General features: G+C 34.3%; 1 protein-coding gene across 8 annotated transcripts in view; it reads right to left on the bottom strand.

Moving 5' to 3' along the window:
- DACH1 (dachshund family transcription factor 1) overlaps positions 1-21,048 on the bottom strand; it is a 357,658-nt gene that overhangs the window by 119,336 nt on the left and 217,274 nt on the right. For 5 of the 8 annotated variants that reach the window (XM_051780460.1, XM_051780457.1, XM_051780458.1 and 2 more), the window contains exon 4: positions 170-325. The exons of the other annotated variants lie outside the window; for them this stretch is intronic. In XM_051780460.1, coding sequence (XP_051636420.1) covers positions 170-325 — 156 coding nt within the window. The remainder of the gene's footprint in view (positions 1-169; positions 326-21,048) is intronic. 8 annotated transcript variants of the gene reach the window in all.

The raw sequence follows: 21,048 nt of genomic DNA, 5'->3' as shown, positions 1-21,048 counted from the left end.
GCTTAATACTTTAAAGGAAGTATTCCAGTATTCCCCACATCCTTGATTTTTTCATTGCCTATTTATATAAACACAAAAAAACAACAACAAAAAAAACAACCAAAAAACAAAAAAAAAATCAGGAACTAGAAAACTGCTGATGTTAGTGCTGAAAGATGTCAACCCGTACCATTTGGCAGAAGGTGGTTCTGTTGAAGAGGGTTGAGAGGATGGCTAACTGGAACATTATGCTGTCCAGGCAAGCTGGGGTGGTTAACAGAGGCCTGTGATCCTTGGGTGGGGGGAGATTGAAGTTTTTCTTTATCCCAAGAACCATCACTGCTGCCTGTGGGGAATGAATATATATTATTTGGATGAATGAAGACTCCAAATTTTCAATTTCTGGATTTGGAAGCAAGGCCAGAAATCTAATCTATTTTTTTGCAAGTGGCAATTTTTTTTTCTTTTTTTAATAGGTGGGCTAGGGAAGGACTTTAGGGTTTTTTTCCAACCTCTGAAAGAGGTATGTAAGGATAACTTTTTAAAGTTAATATTTAGCACACAAACCTAGAAGTGTTATAGTCACGTTCACTCACATGAAGTCTGTGATTCATGTATATTTTACATATACTTTTCCCATACTTAGCAAGTAAAACTATATATGGCATTTGTTTTATACATGAGAGAATATTTTCGCCTGCAAAATGTCTAACCAAAGAATATGGCCAGTTATACAATTAAAATTTCAACTAAAGACATATTTTTCCCTGTATTTGTGGATAAACAAACATATGAAGTAACTAAAAATTTTATTTATTGAGGGCACCAACATGCATGCATATGTGCTTGCTGATGATTCTATTTTGTATATTCTTTTTTTTTTCATATTATTAATTAAAATGTAAGGGATTACATTGATTCTTTCAGTCTTCTGGTAGTGGAACAGACTAACAGCAAGGAAGAATGTGGACAAGCAAGTATTGAGACGAGAAATAATTTAATTTATTTCAGAACACCCTTTTTCACTATTGCAGACTTCCTCATAAAAACTACCCACCGAATTAAAGAACAGGATACAATTAAAGAACAGTACTATATACTATATATAAAGGACAACAGCAATTCATGTATCATTATTAATTTGTATATTTATATGCAATGAAAAGTTTAAAATCTTCCAATCAGACAAGTTATATTATTCACAGTGCGTAGTATAATGTATAATGCTGAGATTGAGTATATGTATGTTTATGCAAAGTAATCTATACACTCATTGTATGAGTTTATTTACCATACACAATCAATACAATGTTTGAATATATTAATAAATATGGATATATGCATGCATTCTCAGCACTATTAAAATACCCATCAGCAATATATGATTGCTTCCTTTTTCATGTAGAGTACAATTTCAACCTCCTGACTTTGAAAGTTTCTACTATTTTCATGGGAATATCTCTTGATAAGGACTTTAGGATAACATCAGTCAAGATGTATTTAATCTATACTCAATTTCTAATTAGCATTAGGGATTATAGCAAAGTGCATATTCCTGAATGTTTTTCTACATACATCTTACTCATTAATGAACAACTGGGCCTGAAAAACAACAGGAATAACCACCTCCTTCGTACTCCAGTAGAAAGGGGATAAGCCCATTAGTCTTGAGATATTTTAACATCATTTTCACTGGATGACAAAAGCACAGAAGTTGGTAGAATTCCAATTTAATTTCTCTAGATCTATTAAAAACCTGATTGTAAAAGCTGTACAACGTAGTTTATAATGAAAAATACTCCATTATTGCCATGATTTTCTTTCCCTAGTTACTTCATGAAGACAGTTAAGGCTCAATATAAATTCTAACTCATTAGCTCAATACTGTCTCAATCCCAGTGTAAATTGTTCAGAAGTAGGTAATGAAAATTCAGTCCAAACTCTCCTGCTATCAAACAAAGCAATTTTACGAAACAATGAAAAGAATCAATTATATGAGATACTTTCATTATTTTACAAGAAATTGTCATAACCTTTATGCAGTGTACATAGTTGAGCTGGTTAATATATGATTTGAATCTTGTCACCTCCGATAAGTGAACATGTTTTCTTGTATTTTGAGAACTCAGGCACTCTCAAAAAGCATGAACTTACTTTTAAACACACAGTGAAGGAGCTAAATCTTAGCTGGAAAAAATCTTTTTTTTTCCTTTTAATTTTATATTCTCCAATTTTCTGCTTTTTACCACTGTGACATACATATTTCACTCCTTAAAATACAGCACTACCCCACTGCCTCTCCTTTTTTGCTCATCCTTTCTGAAGAGTTCATAGCAATCCATTGCACCACTCCAGCTGTGGAAGTCATTCCACCATGTCTTTATGCTGGCAACTATGTTATAGTTTCCCTGCTGCACAATGGCTTCTAGCTCATCCTATTTGGTGGCCATGCAGCTTGCATTGCTGTAGATGCACTTCAGCTGGACTATTGATCTGACTGCCTTTTTTAAGGTGAGAAGCCTTAATTCCTACATGATCATTCTCGGACGCGTCTGAGACACATGGATAATCCTTCTGTCTTTGCCACCGCATGACTCTCCATCCTCTACCTTCAGTGAGATGGCAGAGCAAAAGACCTTGCTAACACACTGTCCCTCAAACATCGGTGCACCTCCTCCAGGCTTATTTCTCATGAGTTTGATTTCATCCCCTTCTCCCTTCAAATCTAGGTTAAAGCTCTTTCAACGAGCTCTGCTAACTCCTGTTTCCCCTTTGAGACAGGTGTACCCTGTCTCATACATATATATATATATATATACATATATATATATATATACACAGAGAGAGAGATATTTTTGTCATATATATATATATGTCATCTCTCTATATAGGAAGAACACAAATATATATTAGTAATTATATGAATATTTGTTAGTATTATAAGCAAGGAAGTTGTTTGCATTTTATAGGGCTGGTCAATTCTCAGTAGTATTTTCCTATTTATCAGCCAGATCTTCTACAGTGCAGTTGATTTCATGTTACATGGTGATGTTCAATATGGAGATGGAGTCAATTCTGCTGTGACCCTTCCTAACCTGGTCACAGAATTTTTCACAGTCAGTCATAGTTTGCATATTATGGCTCTGCTTATGTGACTCAGAAATTAGAGCTTTTCTAAATCAGTACCCCCTTCTGCCTCAAAATTACAGTGTCTACTGTTTTAGCATGATATTGAACCCAATAATAAATTGGAAGAGAGAAGACAAGCTTCAGAAAGTGAAGTATCAAGGCTAGCATTTAGCTAGTGACAGTTTCTTTAATACTTATAGTCTGGAATCATCTGTTAAGATTTATTTACATGGAAAATGATTTATAGACAGAATCCAATCCATAACATTAGAAACCACTTTCAAACTGCAGGCTGTTGTACTCCTCAACACTTTAAGTGAACAGACACAGACGCAAATAGTCCTGTGATTTTCTTATGCTAGTTGAGCAGAACACTCTTCCTCTTAGAGGAAACAGTTATTTTCATTAATGTCAAAGCAAAACAAGTGTTATTCCTTAGACACTATTCACTGCTTGCACAACAAAGTGCAAGCTACCAGTTCTGTCACTTTTTACATTTGATTTTGATTTAATGTGTACAGTGGTTTCAAAGAGTATTAAAAATCTGTTGCCTTCTTCCTCTTCACTTGTTGCCCTGCTGGAGGCTTATGTTTTTCCAGTTTCCATCAGTGGTTGTCAAGTCTTTGTAATAGGATTAAAAGCTTGGACACCTGATATCCCTGGGTGCTTCAGTTCACCCTCATAAAAGCTGTTTGCTTTAAATTGAGAGAAAATCAGTTTTTAGTGGCATAATTAATTAAATTATGCAAAGTGTTCCAGATTCAGCATAACACTTTCTGAAGCAGCAATTGGAAGCTCTACATTGCATTCAAACAGCATTTCAATTGATGCTGCACTAGGCTGACCACAGAGTAGCATTTTCAAAGCTTTCAAGCATAAGGGATCCAATTTTGAAATGCAAATGCTTAATGTTGAGTGCTCGAACCCCATACATATGTACTTGAATAGGCAATTTGGTAGCCAACTACGTATTTCATGTGCAATAGTGTTAATACAAGTACTCAAAAAATTGAAATGAAGTTCCAAATATAAGTACACATGCTTAAAAACCGGGCTCAGATGATCTCACATTTACTCATGATGGACAACCCAATGGAACAAAAATGGCAATACATTTTCATAATTAAAAAGGCGTAGTACAGAATTCATTGCTTTCCTCATCACCAACATTTCAGCACATATTTTCCATAATGTGAGTTACCTTCTCCCATAATCAGCAGTTACACAACAAACCACTATTTGTATACTGAAGTGGGTCTGTAAAAGCCTGATGCTTGGATTATTTGTATTCATTAGTAGCACAATTAGGTAGCTAAGGATGGTAATAATAAATTGAAACAATTCTGGACTGGAAGGTAATGCAGCCAAGAAAAAGAAAATTAAGCAGAAAACCACACTGTACAATGTCAGCCTTCCAAACAAATTATCTATATGTACTAGGTTCATTTTTACAAACACTATTCTTATTTGCACACTTTTCCATTCTTGGTCTATCCCCACTAGGACTCAGTTTACTTAAATTTTGGTTCCTACAATGTGAGCTGAACAGTTAATTCCTGTGATAGTCATCAGGGATCCAGCCAATGGACTCTGGAGAACTGTTTGTTGAGCTTACTCTGTGGGAGACAGACCTACCTTTGTCAGCTGAATCTGAATCTCCTGGTTCCAGAGACTACAGTAACACTTCTCCCAGACTCAGTTCAATGGCCTAAACACAAAACACCTGAGATGGTCAAAATAATTTGAATCATGTCTTATATGGTTGGTGAGTATAACACAGCACCTGCAGGTGAAGATCAGGTAGGATACTTGAGGGCATCTAAGCTAGTAGCATAAATACGTCTGGGCAACTAAGTCAAACCTTTCTTGATCATAGGTGGTTTTTAAAAGTAGGCTATTTGCAGACCCTCAGGTCTTCCCTTTCCTTACATGTGGAAAACGTGGATATTTTATGGCATTCCAGAGAACACTTCAAGCCTTTTTTCAGGCAAGTGAATCCCATCCCATGGCTAAGGGATGGTTTCATGTACTATTACATACACAAGCAATATCACATAGCAAAAACACAAACAAGAGCCTGATTGCCTACTAACAACTCAAACCACAATTTATTTTTTTTTGAGTGCTACTGATCTTCCTTCAGTCCTCTAATCTTTCTGTTATCTTCTGTGTTTCCTGAAACACTTTGTATCTCAGCAACAATTACCAAACAAAGCATCAGTATCAGCTGTGTTGGCTCATTTTTCCAAAGTGGACTATTTATGATCTAGGCTGTTTATGTCCACTGGAAAATATGCATAATCAGCATGCTAAAAATTGGTAATCTTAGCCTCCTGACAGTGAGGAAACAGTTTCATAAATGGTCCAAATCAAATCCTGCTGCTTTAGACTTTTAATTGCTATAAATTTGAGATTTGATTTTTGTATAATTCAGTTTCCTAAAATCAGCTGTAGCATCTACCTGCAATATGAGAGTGTTGTGAGACTGTAAAAAGGACAGACATCTACAGAAAGAGGTATTCTTCTAATACCTCTATGCTACTACTACATCAATAAAGAAAAAAAAACTCCCAACCTTTGCGATATGTAAACCATATCTGTCTAATATTATTGATACTTTAAAAAAATGCATTAGTCCTTCTTCTGAGACCACAAAGGGATCAGGAAAGCAAGTACTATGACACAGGAAAATAGCATGTATCCTAAGATTTTTCTTTTATTTGGCTCTACATAAGGATTTTTCTTTTCTTTTTTACCCCCACATGAAATTTTGTATTGTTTGGACATTTTCTTGTTATGTAATCATGCTTATGCTCTTAAATAGGCCATGAGCAATGTGGCCTCATAACTGAAAGGTTTTATAATTTTCTGTAAAATAGTAGGGTGATGGTTCTGGTATTTGTAGTTCTGCTATTATCACAACAGAGCATATACATGTCTAGCACCGAATTCTTAAAGAAAAAAAAAGACACTACTCTTCAATAAACATTTTCCCACAAAAATATATAAAGGAGAAGCCAAAAGAACCTTTGGAATCACATATGGTTTCTTCTTTGCTGACAGCAGTAGCAATCTGAAAAACAGCTTATAGCCTCAATCATGTTGACTGCTTCATTCACTGTCTTAATTTTATTGCATACTTGTTTTGTGGCAATGGCAAAGAAATCACAACTGCATTTTGCATCATAAGCCAGATTTGTGCCCACTTAACGCACCTTCTTCCATATTTATATTCTGATAATAAAACCTGTAGTAGAAACTGTTAATTCCAGTAAATAAGATGGAATTCTAAATGCTGAATATCACAGTATAGGCTGAATCAGAAAATACTGAATTTATATAAGTTAACAAGTGAAAGAATTTTTTTTACAGTTACAATGGAAGATATATATATATTTTATACTAATCCTTCATTATTTCATCAAAAAGATTAGCACAAGAAAAACTTTTTAAAATTCGATTTAATGAATTATGAAACTGTCCAAGACAACTGAAAGCTCAGCAACTCAGTTACAGGCTGTGCGACATTTACCTAAAAATAGATTTTCCATTTGTCTTCTTTTACCAAGATCTAACTTGCACTTATTTCATAGATAAAGACCACTTTATTTTTAATGTTATATGATCTTCTAAGATAAGAATGCAATTTAGATATGTAAAAATAAATTTGTGGCAAAAAATCCTGTATTCAGGAAAATAAAAACTGAGCCACATTTTACTGTCAAGAACACCTGCACAAATTTGTTAACTTCACACCAGAAAGGTAGAAGTACAGTTAGTCCCTTGAGGTAGAGTTTTTTAAATATGAAGACTAATGAGCCATCAGAAGTCAAACAAAATAGACAGAAAACTACATTTTCTTTATCTCTCTTTCAACACAATGAACATCACAAAGTATTTAGTGAACACCTCGATTACAGGTTTTATTTTTATAAAATAAAAACAGTTGTTTTTTTTTTAAAAAATTTCCATTTAATAGATAATTAATATATTACTATATGCCCTCGTATGTAATTGTGGATAGTAATATTTTCTGTATGCCTAGGGAAGAGGTAAGAGTGAATATGCCTGACTGAGGAGTATATAACATCATATTTAGAACATTTTCTGAGAAATATGGTTTTAAGTTTTCTTTTAGTACAAGATCCCTTCTTACTTCAGTTTATAAAGAAAGAAGTTATCCTCATTGAATTTGTTGGTTTGTATAATCAGTATAACAGGCTCAGTATAATAGGCTTCCTTTTTAGTACAGTGGAAACTAAGACATCCCAGAAACTTCTCCAAGGTGAAAGATGCAAATTTGAGCTTCTGAGTGATTCAGGCATATGAACAAGTGCCTAAGCTTTGCAGAAAATATAGATTTGGATAGGGAAGTTGTGCTTAATGCCTACACTAGTCTGATTCAGGCCATGCCTCAGTTGGTGGGACCTCAATTTCTGATCCTTACTACCTCTAATCTGAGTTTTACAGCTTCTAATTTGATATTAGCAGTGCTCAAAAATAAAAAAAGCAAAGCAAAGCAATATACTATGTATATATTTAGGAACTTGTCTTCCCCCTTTTCTTTATCTTTACTAAAATATTTTCTCAAATGACCCAAAAAGTTTTTAAAAATAATAATCTAACTATTGACTCTTTAACTCAAGAAGCAAAGTCATGCAGGTTTTCAGGACACCTAAGTATGGCTGATAGTTCTGTAATGCTATAAGCTAAAAAAACAAAATAATAGAAAACTCTCAGTAAATATACTGAAGTGCAAAAATTAAATTTATAGAGAAATTGCATAAAAGTGAGAATCCTGTTTCCAAATGTCTTCTGTAAATAGACATACCCTATTAGTTCGTACACATTTTGCCCCACCTGTTTCAGCTTTGTTAAAATAGGGAAAAATAAATGATGCAAGATACATTGGGCTTGAAAGCACTGAAATTAAAAGCCAGAAGGCCTCTGTAAACTACTGTTCAATCTATTTAGAAGAAGATGCATCAGGTACGAGAAAGCAAAGCAGGGACGTTGACACATCACAGGTAATTCTGTTTATTGATGATTTTTTTTTTTTAAATTGCTGAACTAAAAAGGAATGTTTCAATTTCCAGCACAAATGCTGCACAAAGTCTTAACAGCACATGGGCTCTAAAAGGTTGCACACAGAATGCTTTGTTAAACATCATTCTTTGGACTTTTACTCACTGAATTTTTCAGTCGTTTTCTTAGGAAACAAGGCAAAATTGTCAAAAATCAGTCCTTATTAATCAACAGATTAATATCCACTCTTAAGCAAAGTTGATTGCAACTCTCATAGCAATTGCAACCCTGTGCTCTCTGGGAAAATAACCACAGGTTGGCTGCATGAAACCCCACCAGCTGCAGCAAGTTTCAGGCACTCTCCAGAGCACATGGATGTGTTTTCTGTTCAGGGAAAAGGAGATTTGTGTTTGCCCAGATATTGGCTTGATGTGTAGCATGGGGCTGGGCACAGAGGTTTTCAAATCGATGCTGTGTCTCTTCCATACTAGAAAACTTCTGCAGGAAAGCCAGAAGGCTGCACAAGCTCAGAGGCTCACAGAGCCATCTCCTCCTCCTTTGGGAAGCAGGTGCTAACTCAAAGCTTTGTGAGGAATTGTTTTATTTCTGAGTTGCCTCTACAGTTTTGGTTTAGCTCTCTCATGACCATTCTGATACAGGCTACAATTTTTAGGTCTCATATAGACTTTTTGTAAATTTTCAACATGTAATAGGCTCACTTCTCAAAGGAATCCAAAGATTATTACTATTAATATTATTATTATTACTATTAAAAAATACCTTTTTCTAGCTTTTAGGTACACAGCTTCACCACTTCAATGTTATTTGAACACACATGCATGTATCTGTGTGTACATCTCTACCTTTACGTCACACGCACACACAAACTACACATGTAAATACATAAACGGTACAACAAATTGTGAGCTAGAATCTTACTAAAAATATCTTCTTTTCATATACTTTGATTTTTAAAGGCAGAATATATGTCCACCAACTCAAAATCCAGTTATTTACAGCCTAGCAAACAAAATTATACTATGCTTCCCTTGTTCAAGAATAGCACATACATTATTACCAAGAATCATTATTACAGCTCAGCTGTTATTCAGTACTTCACTATGCTACAGTAACTTCATTGTACACTTAATCCCTTAGGTTTTTTTCTAAAGTTTCATGTCCCAAGACAGATGATCATGACATTCTGTTACTTAAAGAAGGAAATCTTACCTAACAGTTTATGGATCCTGGGTCTTGTTTCAGGACTTCTGAAACTGTTTCTGTACATAATTTATTGTTTTCTCAGGATGACAATGAAAAAAAATGACAACTAGTATGACTAGTAGTAACAGTAGTAATAGTAATAATATGTGACAGTTAGAGCAGGTGGACACTCCCAGCCCCACAGGGCTTATAGTGTGAAAATACTGTAAGAAACAGTACATATACACAGACAACAGGCTACAAGGAATTTCTCTCAGTAAGGAAGATCTACATATAAATGCATATCTGTTATAACAGCTTCTCATGATTGCTGTTGTTTATGCAAAAAGGATCATTTTCTCTTTGAGATTTAGTCTACCAACATTCTCTGTTTATATATTGATACCCTACTCTATTCAGAACTGCTGCTTTTTTTTCTGACTGGAGTCTTACAAAAATGATCAAAGGTAAAATCTAAACGCAAAGGCAGCTAAAAGTATGCAATTGGATTAAGATGGTAGAAGTGTGGAAGTGATATATTCTTAACAGTAAATTTCTCAAATATTTCCTTGGATTTTTTTTATTCGGGGGGAAGAGGGTATAACTACTTCCTAATTATTAATATTTTTGTTCCCTTTTTAAAATGGAGAGACATCACTATCTTAAAGCTATTTAACACAACATATTTATTTACTTCAAAAAATTACTGGATCACTGTTACCAACAGCCATGTCTAGTGGCAAAAATTTTCACCTAATGTGGAAGAGACAAAACAGTCAAGCTAGCGTTTGACACAAAAGCCTATTGTCATTAAATGATAGCATGTTATGATAATTTCTTCAATATTGGCTTTACAGTTGTCTCTTTTTTTTTCCTGTAATAGTTCTAGGACAATGAAGTTCACCTAAGCTATTATACCAAGATTTAGTACTCTGAACTTTACCAGGCCCACATGAATTTTATTCATTGTAGTCATTTTTATGTATTAGCATCTTATATCAAACCGATTTGTGAAGAAGGCACACCCATCCTAAGTGTACTTTAAACAATATCTTTAACTGTGTCTTAGAAAAAATTTGCAGCAAGATATTTACATCCAGATCTCATTTAGTAAAAATCAGGATGGTACACTCTTTCAATGGTAAGAAAAAGACATAAGGACATATCTTACTGTGTTTCCTAGCTCCATGCAATCTTTCTTCATGATCAACAATTCAGCTGGTCAGAGATGAGGGGACTTGCATAATAGGAGAGACAATAGGTATACACACAGACAAAAAAGTATTCTTTGTTCACCCTACCTTGACTCAATTAGTGACAATATTCTCCAGGTGAGAATTGTAGGTACAATGTTGACAAAGATAACCTCTGTTCTCATCTCTTGCTTTCTGAACAAGTTTTGACTAGTGTATAACTGGTGTCTATTACATAATAACAGGTGGGCTAGATGCCTTCTCAGCAACCTGTGTTCAGTCCTCTGCACACTGAACAGAAGATGTTTCTGTGTATTAAGTCCCTCAGACTTAAGCCCTACAAACAAGATGTTACCATCCATTAGCAATTTACATTGATCAACTCAGTACAGAATGATAGAATCATAGAATGATTCGGAAGGTGACCTTAAAGATCATGCAGTTCCACCCACCCTGTCATGGTGGGGGGATTTGTATCAGGTATTTGTAGGTCATCACTTATCCTAAGTTCTCAAAACCATATGAAAACACCTCAGCTGCTGGTGTGGATTCCATTAGGGTGGCCAAGCACCTGAGAGTTGTTTCAAATCTTTCTACTACTGGAGCTGGCAATGTGTTTTATGCTGCTTAACAAACAAACAAACAAAAACAAAAAACAAACAAACAAACGAACAACAAAAAAAAAGCAACAATGATAATTTCAGATTGAAAACTCTTTAGGAATAGACCTTGAAGAATAGATCTTGAATAAAAATATTGGACAAGGTCTAGAAGTTTTTCTGATGTTTCAGGAAAAATTATGAAAAAATCTTTTCCAAATTCTAAAATCTTTTTTTTAATTATTATTCTAATTTGAATTTTTTTTCTTTAAAATGAAAGAGAACATTTCTTCAAAAGCTTTGTTTTTGCAAACAAGCTGTCTCATGTATAGTCAATATAGATTTCTGACAAAAATAAAAAGCTGCATTTCTCACTTTTAAATCATCAAGACATAAATGCACAGACATAGTGCTAACAGGCAACAATTATCCCAGAAATCAAATCTTAGAAATCAAATTTGGCCTAGAGGCCAGAATAAGTTAGAACAGTATTCCTAGAAATGGAATTACAGGTAGAAGCACCTGATATTTGGCATCTAAATTTGGCATGCAGCTTACCTGCCCCGCAAGACATAGAATACGTAATTCCACAGTTATATTCTAAAACAGGAAAACATCTACAAATAATTTTAAAATCTTTCCCTTTCAAAGACTAAGACTGAAATCCCATTCCCCTTGAAGTCAGTGAGACTTGATTAAGGCCAAATTTTCATTCTTGTTGCTTTGATGTACCAGTCTGAGCACAGCTGAGTGCAAAGATACAAGTCTTAATTCAAACTGGTATCTTAGCATGTTAGCTCAAGGATGCTAAAAATTGGCTAAAAATTTTATTATCTTGTGGTTAATTTATCAAGGGATAAAATAAGTTACTTAAATATGAGATATATGATAACAGAATATTTGTTTTGCTAAGTGATTCACTAAAAAAGGAAATTTAAATATCAAGACTACCCTTAGTTTCCACAGGGACTTCTGTGCAGTCTTCAGGATTGACACTATGTTAAAGTATTAGTACAATTTTTCAAGCAGATTAGCCTCAACACAGTGCTTTGAAAAATTTAAAAAAGAGAACAGATAGCAAATGTCACTTCTTTAGTAGCTACAAAATGCAAACTCCAAGTGTTTTAACCTAATGAATAAATGAGTTTGTCCTTTATGTATAAAATATAGTTTGTGTTTGTTGCACAAGTTTTTTAATAATAGATGAATTTTAGGTTTGCTTCAACATATTCAATAAAGTGTGATTAATTTGGTTTTTCAAAAATGCAAACTAGACATTACTATATTACTCTGCAAAATGCACAGCTTGCAACATTATTGTCTCTGTGGGATCTTAAATTGAATTGTAAAATGTGTCTTATTTCCAGTTTGATTTATGTAAGAAATTTCAGTGGATAATGCCCTTTTTGAAGTTTCAGTGCTTTCTCCAAAGAAAAAACACATAACTAAAAATCATGACATAGCTTATTATAAATCACAGCAAAGTTTTATCCTTACATAATGTTCCACTTAAAAATCATATACTGATGCCACATATTAGATTCAATTCAGTGAATTAACTTTTTTTCAAGTTTTGTATTATGACAGATTATATAACGCATTTTTGACATGTTCTGTGATTTTATTGCGATATTCTAAGTAATTACCAAATCTCTTTTTCTCTAAAAAAGCTTTCCTGTGCCCTGAGAATTAATCTATGATACCATTTAACTTGGCTTTTTGAAGTAAATATCACTAGATAAAAAGCCAGCTGGTTCTGAATAATGGGATACTTGAATGAATGTATTAGTGTTTGAAAATGAGAGTACAAATCTTTTAAAAAGATTAATTTCCATAAGAAAGATAGCTCACAGATCTACAAAAGAATAAATTCAAAACATAATAAACTGCCAGAAAGAGAGGTAGATTAAAGTAAAGGCAGCAGCACCTTGTTATTGCAGCTGTTGTATAGCAATGATTCTGTATCAATTACAACATTTGGTAGGTATGGGCAGCCTCTTCAAAGGCTTCAGTATGAAGCTTGAACCTGGAATACACAGCACACCCTATGTAATAACTTGAGTGATTAATTTTTTTTTCTTAACAGGACATAACTTTTGTTCCTAACAATTGAGCCTCCAGGAAGAGTAACAAGATGCTTCTGACTTTAATGTGAACAGCTATCATCAGTTTTGTTTTTTATTAAAGATTTGGATATGAATTTATCTTTATCATGGAAAGAGCTTGGCTTTATCACCACACACAAATGCTGACATCAGCATGTAAGCTGACTTTTGTTGTCCTATGGACTTTATTTTCAATATCCTGTTTCAAAATATGTTTCCTTGAATGGGTCTGGGATACTGTTCACACAATTGCTGTGACTAAATATTAATGAAATGAAGTTTGCTGATGCCACTAAATACTGCAGGTTTGCATAAACAAATTCTAAGACTCAAAGTATTAAATCATATTGGAACAAACTTTAAAGTACATGAGGTGTTTGTTTTCTGATGATGGGATTAATCTAGTTTCTATCAGGTCTACATCAAGTTTTTCAGTGGTATGTGTGGAAGACAGATTGTTCTTAGTAATCCATTCCGGGCAATCTAGTGAATTAGTCAAGAAACACAGTATCCCTGAAGGAGGTTCTAAAGCACTGCATTAGTAAAGTGCAGGGAATTGACCTGCCAAATCCAAAACACAAACAGAAGACTTTCTTCTATGGTAACAGACATGAAGTGCTGAAAATGCTAGCACCAATATAATTTAGACAAAAATAGTCAGACATTCCAAAAAAACATTCTTTTCTTGCAAAAGTGATGGAGAGCAGGTTTAGCAGCCTGAGTGTGTCAGCCTTACCAGTGCAGCTGCAAGAGAGCACCCAGTTTCTAAACAAGTCTAGTAGGCATTTGAAACAATCACAGGAATTTCTATCTTAGCCAGACTCAGACTGATTTTCAACTGATCAGAACCAGGTATTCCACTGTCATCTTAATGACAAATTTTAATTCCTTCCTCCAAAGCTTAGAAGTATTAAAATCAAATGAAAATATTTGAATATTGAAAGATATTTCTATTTCTCTTCTGACTTGTTCTCTGTGGAAACTGAATCATTGCTGCTGTTAAAACCCAGAACAATGAATAATGGCCTGAGGGCAGACATAAAAGATATTTTAGATAACAATTTTAGCTTAAAATTTTACAAAGTTATAACAGTGACTACTGAAGACAATTAATGATTACCGAAGTCTATACGGAAACTGTACTATGTATACAAATTTGCACATTAATATATATGCATTTAAAAGACAACATTCAGCATAATTTTTAAAAGTATCCTAACAGAAAAGTTACAAGGAACATTGCAATTTAAATAAAATTTATATAATAAAATATTCCAAACTGGATAGAAGTACCTTATCCTGAACTTCCATTTTGTTCTGGTATTTTTTTTCAGTTCAATTCAACATCTTTTGGTTTATATCTCATCTTATATGTTTATGGCTTTATTAGATACACAATACATATTTTTCAATATATCAATAGTTTCCACATCACTAAAAAAAAGGGCATTTCTAATTTCAGTGCTTTCAAAGTACCATATTTCAAAATTTCTTTTGCATTCTATATTTTTTAATTTTGATATTTCACTAACAAGTAAAATTAAAGCAGATCCTGAAATGGTGACATTTCACACAAAGTGACTATAATCAGACACTGATGTAGACTACAAGTGACCCACTTATATGAATGCTATTCAAAATAATAGTTTCAGAATGACAATGAAAGCAAAAGTTTGGTATAAGGCTACATGATCAAAGGCAATAATTAGTTAATAATTAGAGTCAATAATTAGTCCCTCACAGTTGAGCCAAAGTGGCCATGCTATACAACAGAACCTGTTACCCTAAATTCAGCTATGACAAGAACACACTGCATGGTCAGCAGAACCCCATAAGGAACAAATTATTAAGCCATGATGACTCCCAGATTTTCTTTGAGATGCTCATTTCTCTTGTCAGAGATCATTAGAGAAATATTCTCCTGAATATGCAAACACATAGGACACTTGTGTCCACTAAAAATGTCAACTATAGCACGCTTTCTCTACTATATAGTTACATCGCAAGGCACAGAAATGCTTGCTGCCTTGACGGGTAAAGGTAATGATAAACTTCAGTGAAAGAAGAACCAAGTCAAAAGACTAGAATTAGATCTGTGCAACAGCTGCAGTGACTCATTTCAAAGATCATACTTTCCTCCATTATTTTAATTTGCTAAGTCAAATAAACTGCCAGACTCCCTTGTACACTTTGAGAACATTGCAGAACTCCACACAGGAATGAGCTTTCAGCGATTAAGAACAATTTGAACTGAGTAAATGAAAGTAAAAACAAATCAGGGAAGTTTTTCAAGATTAAGGCAAATGCCTATTGCAATGCAACTGAAAGGACTTTAGACATCACAAATAATTCATCTTAGAATTCAGTGACATTTCCTATGAAAAGATGTTTCTTTTTAGTCTTTGTTAAAACTGGTTGCAAAACGTTTAAAGCAATTTTCTGAAAGCAATTCCAGATTCTTTTTTAATCATACTACTTCAGGAAAGCTGCTTTTAGTTAAAATACAAAAATCATAGTTACAAGGTTTCCGCAAACATAACTGCCATTCCATTAAGGAAATGGCACAGCAAACAGTAAATAGTGGCCCCAAGGGAAATGTAAGTATTGATTTTATTACTATGTTGGTTGGGCTGTATTTGCAATTGTCAACTCTAATTTTAAGCTATGCATTAAGTATCCTTACAATAGCTTAAGGAAAAGAGCAAATATTAATTAGAACATATTGATAATGTTTTTATAAGTCTTAGATTTAGTGCTTACCAAGCACATATTTTGAAAAAATACAAACCTACATCTTACTTGTAAATGTGGCTAATAAATGAATAGGCAGAAACTACAATTACATGGATTATACAATCCTTTTGTGTATCAAGGCACCTACTAGATGCAATTACTTAAAACTAAAACTAAAATGAAGTGCAGAGATATTTATTATTGCACATGGCTATGTTATGGCAAATATGCTGAAAGTCACCAATGAAATACAAAATTATAAATACAGAGATTGATTATGATTTTCATTGCAGCAACTGCTTTTTGATAGTCAGATTCTTATTCACTATTTAGTCTCTGAGTATAGATCTCTGCTATGCTCAGAAACTGCAGAATGGGTTATATCTGCAGATACTACTAAAGGAACTCAAGACCTTTTTTTCCTACTCTTTAATTAATTTAAAACAGTACTCACATAAACCAAACTTACTACACATTATCATTTGTTCCTGATAATATCCATACATCCTTAACTAGCAGTAAAGACTCATGACTAACTTTTTTTTCTACTAGTTACTTTAATCTGTCTGCTACTATTTTCTTTTTGCAGTTCAGCATCAAAGGTTTAATGCTGCTGCTTCTAAGTTTCACAATCTTCCTTTACGAAATGAAAAGGTGGTAAGTATGCGGTGATGGCAATTTCAAACAATGCAAGACTGATTGGACAATTCACAGGAAAAGGATTTCCTATCCATATGTACTTTGCATTTCAGTTTACAGTGTGACTTGTATAAAAAGTACACAAGAAGTGCCAGCTGATGTAGCTGACACTTCAGAAAAATTTATTCTTCATAGATTTCTTGTTTAATGTGTTAGATTTCTAAAGGTATCTAAAAACAAATGTTTATGCCATCTACAGCACTGTCAACTCTTGTAATTTTATCTTCAATCCTGGTATCATTCATACTTCTTAAAAATCTCTGCTACAAGTTCATGATGATTTCAGCATCTCAATTTATATGAAAAAAAGAAAAATCCCTGTTTTTCCCACAGGTGTAACATAATATCTCAAATTTGGTGGGTGTTCCTGAGGCTGGGCAAGCATTATCATCTTGGAGACAGCTCCCTAGTCATGGCCACACTTCCAGCCGTGCCAGGGACCTCAGGCTTCTGAGGTGCAGCTGGACATTTACGCTGGGCTTAGCATTGTCGTATCAAAACACTCTGTTGACTAAATTTTATATTGTTGTGAAGCTTTGTCTAAACCTTAAGAAAGCAGTAGATTATAAGCACAGTAGTGTCAAAATATTAATTTTCAGGCAAATGGTTTGCAACAGTTCTGTACCTATCCTGGAATCTATACATACTATGCAAACATGCTGACTGCTGAGATAGTTAAGAGATTTTGACAGGTTTCTCCTATTCTCTTGGCAAATGATAGAGGAAAGGAAGTTCTTGCTGAATTTTTTCCTGCCCTTACCCACACTACCTGTGTCAAACACGCAGGGACAGATTTGCTTCACGGGATGCAGAAAGGGCATATCTGTGGCTCAGCGTGCTCTTCTCTCGTATCCAGAGAGAGCCAAGATCAGAAGACACCACCAGCACTGTTCTCCACCAAAGCAGAGCCTCTTGCAGAGCTGGTCTGGGAGCTGAGCAAGAAGAAGCTCTCCATATGTATCCTCTGCAGATTATACAATCTAATAGCCTCTGCAGAAGCCTGAAGGTGAATAAACTGAAGTATGTTATGTTTGGCATGTCCCGATGCACACAGACGTAGAAAAGTTCAAGGACCATGTTTGTTATGTGTGTATTTATATTTTCTTTCCTCCCAGAGGACACCAAGATCTTAGTCTATCAAAATCTAAATAACACTTATGTGGTGCAGAGTTGATTGTTTGGGGATCATCTGATAAAAGTAAACTTTACTATTCATAATGATTACTAAAATCTGTGGCTACCGATTTCACTGAGCTTTATTTATATTATACAGCTATATCTTTCCTACCAGATATTTAAAGTAAACATAAAAATAGCCACATAAAATATTAAACCTAAATTACAGTGCTTATTTCACAAGTTATACATTTTCTGCCATAGAGAGAAGGCAGCAAAATGAGTACAGAATGTAAGAAAAATGAAATGCAGATTTCAAATTGTGTAAATCAGAGTGCTATGAGCCCTGGTCAAACTGTTTTTTATAAAGAATCTTGTAATTCAAGTAAATGCAATATACTTACACTATAATGATTTCTGAATGTACATATAATAATCAATACCCATAATGTCTGTACAGGCACTGAAATACTGCTAAAACTGTTTATCTCAATGTTATTTCAATAGTGTTTTTTAAAATAAAATACTTCTCTAAATGATTACATACAGTTATTTGAAATTCTTAGTAAAGAAATCTTGTTTCTCTTATTGTCTAACAAGACCACAACATTGCATCATTTAACAGGCCTAAGAATGCAGGCAACAGAAAGAAAAGACATCTCCTTGAGTACAAACCTCTTTGTGTATTAAGCAAGCAAACCCATGTAACTTCATGTTTAGCAATAATAACTGTACACTGTTCCTCAAAGGAAAATTCACTGTGCCTGTTTCAATTATGCCAGATGCTATTACCAGTATTTATATATATATATATATATACATAAACTATAACAAGAAGAAAGATAAGCGAATTTCAGTGTTAGCTGAACCCAAGGAAAAAGAAAAGAAAGAAACAAACCAGTATTATATTTTACTAAAGTGGCATTAACAAAGTCACTGACAATTTTAAACCGGGTTTATTTTTTTAAATACTCAGAAATAAAAGTGTTTGCTTGAAGAGATATCTATTGTGGTGATGGTGAAATTGCCCCAAAGAGCACACCCTGACAAAAGTTCAGTGGTGATCTGCTGCTCAGAGACACATTCTACCTCTGTTAATACACCTTTCTGTCCTTACAAGATACCGTTGATGAGTCTGCTAGTTTTCTCCCAGGGAAACTGGATTATATTCCTGGAAGGAGCTGAAATTAACGGGAGTTGGTAATTTTGCGAGGAGGTTAAAAAATTCTAAAATACACACCACTCAACTCACAGGAATTTGGAATGTCTTGCATAAATAGTTCTAGTTGGTGACATTTTCTAAGGCTAAACAAGCTGCTCAGAAAAATGGTTTGTGCTGAGTCTTAGAATCACTAGTAAATCAAACAACATCAAAAGTTCACTACTTGATTAACACAAGGTCCTACAAGGAAGTTTTAAAATAATGTAAAACAAAATTTCTGCATGTTATCATATGAAACTCTTAATTTTTTTTAGCATATAAACTAAATACTCTGAACAGAGAAGTACGAGAATATGTAGGAATCAGAAGGGTTTGATACACAAACCTCCTGAAAGAAACTCTGAGTTTCTCTTCTGTGAATTGGTTTATCGTATCACAGATGGTAGCCCAGGAGGGGAAATGAGTTCTGCAGACTCACCACCCACCGGTAGGGGAAGGGAGGGAGCAGACACTGAGGCTAGTTTTGACCCTACCCCCTAGAACACTAAACAGAATCGCTTCAAGTCACAATTTCCTTCTTACGCTGCTCCCAGGGCAGCATGCAATTATGTACTGCAACTGGCTTAGGGCACACTGGGTCCACAATTAGTCCCTTGACCTTGCTGAGACTAACTGTGTGAGTAAGGTGAGCATGACATCTCTCTCTCTCAAAATTCTCAATTATTTAATGCAACTAATGTAACAGTAATTTCCCTGTATCTTAAAAAAAAAATTGCTCGTGATAAAAAGGGACTTGCCTATAAACTCAACTAAAAGGTCAAAATGATAATTTTAATTCAAAGTTTCCATAGCTTTCTCGATAAAATGAGTATGAATATAGATTGTCGCTTTATTTCTACTTTCCATTAAAAAGCATAGGATTTTCTTTTACTTTCTGTAATAGGTTTATTAGTTATAGCTCTATTACAACAATACTCAAGGAAGTTCCATTCATATCATAGACAATTATCTGTGATAAAGCTCATGGCAGAAACTGTAGATGGAATAAATGCTGACATGGGTACATTAATGCACATGCCACTCACATTGTGTCAGGTACAGCTACCCCTTAGGTTTGAAAATACTAATACTCCTTTCAGCACTTTGGCATATCTCAAGTAATTAGAAGCCATCTGCTGAAATCTTCTACATTCAGTCTCAAACAGCCATCTTGAAATGGTTGAGGCTTTATGTCATGCTGGAGGGCATACCTTTCCCTCCATGCTCAAGCTGAAAGAGGCCTCAGACAGTGAGTAAGAATGAGATCATGCAGAGAAAAAAACACTGCCAGGAGTTTGACCTAGGCTGTCCAATTAATTGTCAGTGAGTTAAAACAATGACAATTCATTAAACAAATACAAATCCAAACTTCTAAATTAAAGATGAAATGTGGGTCAGTTTGGGACTCAATCATAATTTAAATAATCCATAATAGCCAATTAAAATAGAATATCAGGAACAAGTGAGGCAAGGAGAGATGGCTCAGTTAACCACAGAGCTAACAGAATGTGTTTCTACTCATCTTGTAGCCAAGATGCAACATACACCTACTGCATACAACTGATGGGCACTGAAGCTGGTATCCATGGCTGCAGAGAAAGACTTCTCAGGGCAACATTCAAATACCACGGCAAACCAGAACTCCATGAAAAGTCACTGTTTTAATTTTCTTATTGGAGAAGCCCCATGAGTGGAGTTGGAACCTTTCTGTAACACCTGCCTTCCACACATAGTAGAATAAACTGATTATTCCTTGCTCTCTGAAAGGTCACTTAATGAGACATGCATAAACATAAAGAATAAAACGTCACAGTAATATACTCTGAATGATTAAGCATACTGAGTGTTAAACCCATTAAGACCATGTTATCACAGTTCAGTGATATTTTCCATAAGATGTATGCAATATGATAGAGTGAGTGAGTTATTTTGATAGAATAGGAGCACACAATAAATTATAAATTGAAAAAATATCCAATCATAAAGTTGAAGAACATTTCCGAGTGCACAATATTAATGGAGATCAAAAAGGCAACTAACCCATGTGTAATACATGAGTAGTGAGA

The sequence above is a fragment of the Manacus candei genome, unplaced genomic scaffold (genome assembly GCF_025592945.1).
Source record: "Manacus candei isolate 608988 ecotype Guabito, Panama unplaced genomic scaffold, ASM2559294v1 h1tg000014l, whole genome shotgun sequence".
Taxonomy (NCBI): Eukaryota; Metazoa; Chordata; class Aves; order Passeriformes; family Pipridae; genus Manacus; species Manacus candei.
This window is presented reverse-complemented; position numbering and strand designations above follow the sequence as displayed.